Source organism: Corticium candelabrum, chromosome 2 (genome assembly GCF_963422355.1).
Source record: "Corticium candelabrum chromosome 2, ooCorCand1.1, whole genome shotgun sequence".
In the NCBI taxonomy this organism is placed as follows: Eukaryota; Metazoa; Porifera; class Homoscleromorpha; order Homosclerophorida; family Plakinidae; genus Corticium; species Corticium candelabrum.
In genome coordinates this window covers 5313409-5323408 of record NC_085086.1, presented here as the reverse complement: position 1 = coordinate 5323408, position 10000 = coordinate 5313409, and the positions used below count along the sequence as shown (strand labels likewise).

The 10000-nt window shown below is 42.7% G+C and overlaps 2 protein-coding genes across 2 annotated transcripts in view; both read right to left on the bottom strand.

Moving 5' to 3' along the window:
• Positions 1-32, bottom strand: part of LOC134176355 (uncharacterized) — a 7074-nt gene extending 7042 nt beyond the window's left edge. The window contains exon 1 of the mRNA XM_062643026.1: positions 1-32. This exon is cut by the window's left edge and continues 323 nt beyond it. Coding sequence (XP_062499010.1) covers positions 1-32 — 32 coding nt within the window.
• A 6768-nt stretch (positions 33-6800) lies between these two features.
• Positions 6801-10000, bottom strand: part of LOC134176354 (RAC-beta serine/threonine-protein kinase A-like) — an 8190-nt gene continuing 4990 nt past the window's right edge. The window contains exons 6-7 of the mRNA XM_062643025.1: positions 6996-7067; positions 6801-6936 (exon numbers count right to left, since the gene is read on the bottom strand). Of these exons, the coding sequence (XP_062499009.1) occupies positions 6801-6936; positions 6996-7067 (208 nt within the window). The remainder of the gene's footprint in view (positions 6937-6995; positions 7068-10000) is intronic.

Sequence of the window (10000 nt, the reverse complement as noted above, 5' to 3'; positions counted from 1 at the left end):
CGAGTAACGTATCGCTCATATTCATCCGACATGGTGAAACGGAAATGAAAACCGGAAGTAGATGTTGCAACAAAATCGTACGTCTAGAGTAGAGAAACAGTGCAGTGACAATGATCAACACGTTGTTGCTGTCAGCACTAGCAAATTCACTCAATTCGTTGATTCTAGGGACAAACAGACGACCTCAAACCAGAGCTGGAGTCAAACTGATGACGGGTACTTGCAGTTAGCGCGCGCTACATTTCTTACTATTGAAGCTACTGTACAGAAAGAAAAAAGGAAATCAAATCGAATAAGATCCCGGATAATAGGCCTAATGGTCAAATTATAAGGTGCAACAAAGCCACGTGTTGTAAAGAAAAGAAAATGAGTACAAATTAAAATAAGAAAACTAATTAGTATATATTACTTATTTTCGAGCGTAGCGATGCTTCTAATCCGGGTCGTACAACAGAAAGGGGCGTGGTCCTATATGGCTCCCCTTTGAGCTCTTGGTATATATATTTAGGTGTGTGTGTGTGTGTGTGTGTGTGTGTGTGTGTGTGTGTGTGTGTGTGTGTGTGTGTGTGTGTGTGTGTGTGTGTGTGTGTGTGTGTGTGTGTGTGTGTGTGTGTGTGTGTGTGTGTGTGTGTGTAATGACTACAAGCTATGTAATGCAGTACGTATCTATACACTGCAAACTATAGCTCTCAATGTAACAATCAGTGATGCACGAATCCAATTTCAAATTCCAGTCTTCTTCACTGACCTCTCTAACGTACTGCGCAAGTGAGTCTATCATTTTAGAGAATTGACATGTAGACTCCATTACCTCTAGAATCTCCCATGCACGTGTACAAACACTTCTTCTTCTTCTTTGTCCACTGCTTCTCCACTTTTGCTTACATTCTCATCAAACACCGATGCATCATAAGTACAGTCAGTGTCAATAGTAATCTATTACATCACAAATATGTTAATTGAAATCGATGACCAATTAATGTCCTTACATAGCGTCTGTACTCCAGACTGCTTTCTGCCGTGATCGGAGGAGAGTGGGACAAAGAGATAAAACTAAAAAAAATTGCACACAATGACACACACACACACACACACACACACACACACACACACACACACACTAGTATATACATCAGAGACCTTGTATTGTGTTACATTTCAGTCATTGACAATTTCAGTCAAGAACAATTAACCAGAGACAATTCAATTTTTACAGCAACTGGAATCGCCATCAGTATTGGCAAAAGATGTTAAAAGATGGACAGAACAAGACCCTACACTGTCTAGGGTACAATATAATATTATGTTCATTGTGGTTGCCCAATAAACCACTAATCGAAGCGTTGATTCCTTACTGGTGAAGAGCAAGTAAATTATCTATAGAAGAGGGATGCGTATTATGGGGTACAGGGTGATTGTACCACCACATGGGCAACAACGAGTTTTGGTAAAGTTACATGCTGGTCATCCTGGGGTGGCACGGATGAAAGACTTAGCCAGAACAATAGTCTGGTGGCCGGAACGGGATAGGGACATCGAACGCAAGGTCCAAGGTTGTTCTAGTTGTCAAGAAACAAGGAATGCACAACAAAAAGCTCCATTACTTGCATCCCTAGTCTTGGCCTCATCAGCTGTGGATGAGCGTGCACATGGACTACGCTGGACCCTTGCTAGGAAAAAATGTTTCTTGTACTCATTGACACACACTCAAAGTGGATTGAAGTAGAACCTGTAGAATCAGCGACAACGAAACTACGGAGGAAAAGTTAAGAAAATTGTTTCAACTCATGGAATTCCTGAAAAACTGGTTTCAGACAATGGATCAGTATTCACCAGTCAAGAGTTTACCGATTTTGTAAAATCGAATGAAATAGACCACATTATAACAGTAATAACATCCGTCAAGTAATGGGCTGGCGGAAAGAGCAGTACAGGTATTGAAGAAAGGACTGTCCCTAGCAAAACAAGGAACATTGACATATCACTTGACACAAGTGTTGTTCAGATACCGGATTACACCGCATTCCACAACAGAAATATCACCTGTGGAAGTATTAATGGATCGCAAATTACGGTCACATTTAGATTTGATTCACCCCAACTTGGAGCAAACGGTACACAAAACAATGGCAACAGAAACATTTCTACAAGGGTAACCGGAATAGCATGATAGACTATTACAACGGTGTGAGAGTCTACATGCGCAATTACATCAGAGGTCGTCCTTGGGTAGCTGGTGTAGTTCAGTCCAAAACAGGCCCCCTATCATACACTATCAAACTGGATGATGGGAGGTTAGTCAAACGACATTTGGATCAGATTCGGAAAACCTTACAATCAGAAAGACATGAAAGAGGTGAACCAGAAGACCTACCAGTGGAACCAATACATCCACTAGATAAACGATGTTCAAGAGCAATGGTACCGGTATTGCTGGGAGAACCCGAAGAGTGGGATGTCGCACCAGATTTACCAGAACAACAAGATGGAGTTGACAAACAAAAAGAACAAGACGTGATGGTACCATCAATGGAGATCAGCACAGGACCAGAAAACTTAGAGACACACGTTCAAGCAACTAGAACATCAACAAAGGAGCAAAAGAGTGACTCCAGTCCGCCATTCCAGCAGAAGAAAAGAAAGGCACCAGACAGACTGAATTTTTTAGTAGATTAGACTATTGTGTTGTACTGCATACCTCTTAATTGTTAATATCAGTCACATAGTCGGTAGGGAGTTGATGTATTACATACATCCGGGAACTTGTATTGTGTTACATTTCAGTCATTGGCAGGCATGACTAGCCAGTCATTCTTAAAATAGATCAACTTGAGTTAACAGCAAGACCGGCTGAGTGCATGCTAAGGACACAGTTACTTGTGACAACACACACCAGAGTGAAATATAAGAAAAAATTTTGGTCGGACATCGTGCTCTAGCAATGGGGGTTGTCAGTTGATCAAAGCAAAATTGTGGTCGGTCAGGAACACCAGTTGGTTGGTCAATGACTGATAACCGACTGTTATATTCCACTCTGCACACACACACACACACACACACACACACACACACACACACACACACACACACACACACACACACACACACACACACACACCTTCAACCTTCAACTGCCCATCCACATGAATGATAATGAAACGTAAAAAGCGTAGGAAAAGGAAGTCTCTATCTGGTAAATACGTCACAAATCTAAATACATTGATGACATTTATGTCTTTTCTTGTCACTCTCGTGTGAATAAACGACTGCATCTGTTGCACTTGATTCCGACCTTTGCTCGTTCCCGAGGATCTGGGCAATTTTGTCCTCTGTTGCAATTGTGTCTTTTTTCCCTGTTTGTGACTTAAACAGTCGCTTACAGGTAGTGCACAGCAGAGGTAGTGCACAGCAGAGGCTGTTGGTCTTGAAATCTGCTGGGATCTGCTCTGTCACGAGCCTTCTGACTAATTTGGACGTTTTCTAGTTCTACTCTTGAAGTGACGATTGAGCTAATTTTGCTAGCACAGACGTTCTTCCATTTCTGCCTGTCCTGCGTAAGCTGGGATCAGGTGCTTATTAGGCCAAACATTTTGAGGTCTTTTACAATCCTGTCTTTCCACCTTAGTCTGACCCCATGCGCTGGACGAGTTGACGATAGCCACGCCTGAAGCAGCTGCTTGTGCAGACGATGATCTTCAATACGTTCTAGATGACCAAGCCATCTAAGCCTCTAAGAAACACACACACACACACACACACACACACACACACACACACACACACACACACACACACACACACACACACACACACACACACACACACACACACACACACACACACACACGACACACACACACACACACACACACACACACACACACACACACACACACACACAAACCTTTTCCGTGGATCCTTCTCCAGCAGCCCAACTAGCAAAGATCTCGACAAAGAAGACGCTCGTTCAGGAAACTTCCTGAGAGAACAACCCACATCAGCATCATTCAAATTTCAAAACCATCACCTCACACATACAGTCAGAATGAGCTCAAACAACACTTCGTGGTCTCTGATATAAAACGGCAGCCGACCAAAAATCATCTCATACATGACCACACCCACACACCACCAGTCAACAGCTCGACCGTAATCACTTTCTTCTAAACCTACAAATACAAAGAAACACTTGATTCGCCATCACTGATGAGACAAAGTTGCCAGACCATTGGCTGTCACCTCGGGTGCTAGATATTCTGGTGTTCCACAGAAGGTGTTGGTCGTTGTGTCTTTCGTGATGTCTTCTTTACAAAGACAGAAGTCTGCAAGCTTGATGTGTTCGTGTCTGTCCAATAGAAGATTCTCCAGCTAATAACATGTAACAGTGTCAATGACATCAATGTGACTATGGTAGACAAGTGTGTGTGTGTGTGTGTGTGTGTGTGTGTGTGTGTGTGTGTGTGTGTGTGTGTGTGTGTGTGTGTGTGTGTGTTTGTGTGTGTGTGTGTGTGTGTGTGTGTGTGTGTTTGTGTGTGTGTGTGTGTGTGTAATGCTTTGAACCCTCCCACCGACTTCACTGCACACACTAATAAGCACTTCACACCAGAAAACACGCACATTCACCTTTGCAATGATGACATCTCTTTTCAAGATTCTACTGGCGACTACTTCTTGTGTCGCTTTCTCACCTTCACCATCTCAATCCTAACCTGTAAACACAGAAAAATGAGATCAAATAAATCCACACAAGTTCATAGACTTGAAGACACAGCAAGTTTGTGTGTGTGTGTGTGTGTGTGTGCGCGCGCGCGCGCGCGCGCGCGTGTGTGTGTGTGTGTGTGTGTGTGTGTGTGTGTGTGTGTGGTGCGATAGCTCAGGTGGACCATGAAGAGTCGCAAGCTCAAGTCACAGTGATGACAAGCTATGGCATAATTTCCTCAAGCAAGAAACTTACACACAATTGCTTCTTTCGACTCAGGAGTATAAATGAGTACCTGGTCATTGACTGGGGTGGACATGACCGCTGGCTTGGCAGTAACATCATGCAGCAGACGGGTACTTGATGAGGCAAAAATATCGTTAAAACTATTATAGCAAATACTATGATCAATATAATTGGTTGAATATGCTGAAAACACTTGGATCACACACACAAACACAAAAAAATATACTCAGACGTTGTGCTCCTGTTAGCATTACCCAGGGCAGACCACGTGGAGGTCAGAACACGTACTGCCCAAAAAATTTTTATCAATACTGATACACACACCACATGAAATCTTACACCAACCTAAATTGTACACATTAGCACATAGTACATTTGCCATAATCGCTTCTACATACCTTACAAGTTCCTTGAGGAATGGAATTCATCGAAACAATTGCGATCACGAGCCACACACAACTGACGTTCACACAATGTGCATTGAATACGGGAATGCTGTCGTACCCCTGCTTGTGTAAAAAACACAATCCCTTGCCTGCGGCACAAATCAAGGCAAGTGAACCATGAAGGGATTCAGTCGATCGATCTGGAGGTTCCTTGCTGGAACTTCCTTGCGGCTACTGAAGCCATCTATTAGAGAGTGCGCCAAGTCTTTCCTAAAAGCTAAGTAATCTCTCCTCTGACCAGTACCCAGATGTCTCTCATCAAACCCTCCTTCCACTATAAAAGCATTTAGCATGGCACACTCTAATAGATACCACAGTATCGCCTTCCATCCCTGTGATAAAAAGTGTAAACAACGTCTTAGCGACAGAAACAGGCAACATACTTTGACACTGTTGTGACCAGCATTGTGTAGTGATATCATTTGGTCGCCACGGTCAACTCCCCTAATGTTTTTGAAGTAGTCCAGCAGCATTGGTGGACAGGGAATATCAACTTTCTTACTGCCATCTTTCCTGACGCACGTTGGCAGTGACCCAACCTCCAACTCTGCGATATGAAATGTTGAGAGCATGTGAACATATCTGCACAGAAATACTACCATACAGTTACATGCACCAACAGCTGACATGAGGAGGACCTACCTCCTATCGAACCACACACATGCCACCATGTCAGCCTTGGCAGACCACCAATGGTATCCCCTCTCAACTTGAGTTTTGCGAGGGTGGAATTTCAATGAGAGCTGATTTGGAAAACCAGTCCGACTGGGCCTGTATGTCTCACAGAAATAAATTCGACGCTCGAGCAGCCACCGATACAACTCCGGACTGGTGGAGAAGTCGTCCGTGTACACAACATGCCCGAGACCAGCCAAATCTTTCACGAGATCAATTACTGCCTGCGAGCATAAGCCAAACTTCTTTGATCTGCCAGCAGCAGCAGCAGCAGCAGGGGCAGTACCTACAAATCATAACTTTTCAGTTCCATCAGTTCGGTCACCAAATATAAAACTCACTCATCATCATCACCATTATTGCTGTCATCACCATCATCATCCGCACAGTCAGGAGCCAAACCAGGAACATCATCATCATTCACACTCAAATCATTGACATTGGTCTCCTTGCCTGCAGCATAGATATTGAAGGACCAACAAATTTAAATAAAAATAAACCCACTCACCAACATAAACATTGAAATCATATATGTACCCGTTATTTAACTCGACAACACAAATACATTTATGCCGTTTTTGTGTGGCTTTGACTTGATATACTGTACAAATGAACACAAGCAGGTTGACACACATTGTCACAAATATGTTACTTTTAGGGCAAACCTGACAAAATGAAATGTGACCCTTGAAGGGAACCATTGCCTCATCTACGGCAATGTCCAAGGGCAAATTCTACTCCACTTTAAAGGACTTCTTCAAAGCATCAATGAGGACATGGACCTTGACAAGCTTGTCATAACCCTCCTGACCGGGTGCTATCTCGGTATTGGGGTTCGACACGTGAAGAAACCGTAAGATTTTTTCAAATCTGTGTAACAACCGTCTGTAAAAATCTTTTAAAATCAAGAAATGTGAACACTGACCTACCTGACCAAAGTGAAGACTCTTGCTATATTGGACTGTAAATAGAAGTCTTTCAAAGACCAATACATCTCTAGCCTACGCAAGACCTGAATTCCCATATAAATCAAACAACCAAAAAAGGATTTCAGCTCGGAGATGGTGACATCTTCCCAAGGTCTGGCGTGATCTTCCTCAGTCTGCAAATCTAGGTAGCAGAGAGCATAGGTATTGGATGTTTTTTACAAACGTATACACACCAACACACACACACACACACACACACACACACACACACACACACACACACACACACACACACACTGCCCAATACCCCACACCACCATATACCATAACCTATACACACTGCCTAACACTCACATACTCACCCCCACCCCCACACATATGCATGTACGTATGCATGCACACATACACACACACACACACACACACACACACACACACACACACACACACACACACATAAAAACAACAACAACCACAACAACAACACACCTACATACCCACCCACATACCTACTGCCTAACACTCACATACTCACCCCGATTCACACCTCCCACACACACACCTTGAACCTTGATTCCACCATACCCACTATGGCAACGCAGAGTAATAGCGCTTCTCCAAGCAGCACGATCATCAGCATCATGAAGACGGATGCGTAATGACCTGAGGTCTCTTGTGACAACATCTATCCATCTCTGTTTAGGCCCATGTGTTGGTCTTGCTGCAGTACTAAGTCTGCAGCAAAGTAGTTGTTTTTGAGGACGATTGTCACTCCTGCACAGCAGATAGCCCAGCCATTGGAATCGTTGTCTCTGTATTGTCATAGCAATAGGGTCTTCACACGCTCGTTCTAAATTTTCTGAATTCTTGATTTTAATCCATCTTGAGACACCAAGAATCAATCAAATGCACCGCATGTGGAATGTATTTAAGCGTTGCAAGTTTGGTTGTGTAACGGACCAAGTCTCACCTCCATATAGCAAACATACCACACACACACACACACACACACACACACACACACACACACACACACACACACACACACACACACACACACACACACACACACACACACAGACACACACACACACACACACACACACACACACACACACACACACACACACACACAACACAACACACACCTACATACTGCCCCCCCCTACATGCAAAATATTTAATTACTATGGTTAGCAGAGTATCGAGTTGTCAACTTCTCTAAGTGTTGGGAAGGACCCCATCCGAAGTAAATATGTATCTAGTAATTTGCAACTAGAGCAGGGCATAGTAGATAGTACGACTATTTTTTATCCTGACTGCTTCTTTGTACTGCAGTAAAAGTTTTTTATTTAAATTAACTGGATGGCAGCTTGTAGAGAAACAGTGAATGACGATTAAATCTGCGTTTCTCACTCTTAAGTATGTTTACTTCATAAAGTTGTTGACGTCATGCCTGCATGTAGTCGCTTGCCCTCCTTCCCCTTCAGCCAAACTCTGTATCCGCATTCACTGAACACGCCACTACTGCTAGCGCACACAATTCTTTTTTACGTCCCTGCAGTGCTGGACGCAGTCGTCTACAGACATAGCTTTGAGTACGGCTGTTTTGCTTTCGATAGGTCATACTTCAGCGTTTAATATGCTAGTGAAGAATGTAACAAACATACTATCGTGGATATACAATGGCACCAAATGATGCTCATCCGTATTGTTCGCCCAAACAATTCAGTATCGGGAGCGCCGTTGCACAGACGTAAGGATGGAAATCTAAAGCGCCTTCGTTCAGTGTAGGAGTTGAACTTTCTGTGGCCGTGACTTTTGCAAATCTGTTTACAGTCTGGCAAGCGAGGTAGAGTTTTGCTTACTCATAATTACATCCACGGTACTTTTAGTGAACACCTTACGCCACTGCGTTGTTCACCTGTCACGTACGCGGGCGACACTGCACATCTTCATTTCAACGTAACGGGCAATCCAGTAGCTGTTTAGAATTCCCGTCAATCAAGCTTTACTTACGGTTTTGTGAATTTACGAGTATTGGAGAAGTTGGTACATGTGGTAGGATATCCTACAAATTGTAGTGTGTGCTATTATGTGCTTGCAACAACGTTACATGTTTACTGCACACTAATTAAATTTGAAATAATTTATGTGCCGTAATTAAAAGAACTCTAGAAAACTTTTTAATCATTATCAAATATGTAAAATTTAATGCACGACAAACTTGCAAAAGTTTTATAAATAAAACCCGTGACATGGAAATTATAACATTAAATTTAATACATGCCTAAGAGCTACATTGACACAAGTGCACTAATTATCCGAGCCCTTGTCTCTCACGAGACAGGGAATGCCAAAGGTTAAACGATGCAGTAGACATCCGGCTACCTCACAACCAGTCTCCCGTATTTTTCTGCTCTAACGGCTTACAATACATCATTTAACTGTAATAGTAAGTTATGGAGATTTCAGATAATGGCGCTCTAATCTAATTAATTGTATTGTGAGAGTGTCTGTGTTTGTGAAGTCTATATCAACTGCTACTGGTAATGGAAAATTTGTTTCTTCGTTTTGTCTTTTTACAAACTTTGCAACAAGTAGGTTGGGCTGCTACCAATATTGCTCGGTGTGTCGTGTTTTACTCTGTTGTTAATCAATACCTATCTAGAGGTGTGATGATAAATCATTAATTTTTAATATTGGGTGTTGATCGGTACTCTCGATCTGTACATACGGTACTCGATCACTAATGTCGATCTTTTTCTTGCATTTTCTTTTAGTATACTGCATGAATAAGGCTATTAATTACACACAATAGGCTTTTATACTCTCTGAATAGCTTTTGACGTATCTAGTGTGTGCCTAACTGGACCCTACCGTAGGGTGTGGAAGGATTTATCTAAATATAATTTATCGGAAACAGAGAGACTGAGTCGCATTGCACATGCGCGTCAGAGCAAGGAACTGTTGCTGTAGTTGCAATAGCGGTACTATTCGATGAC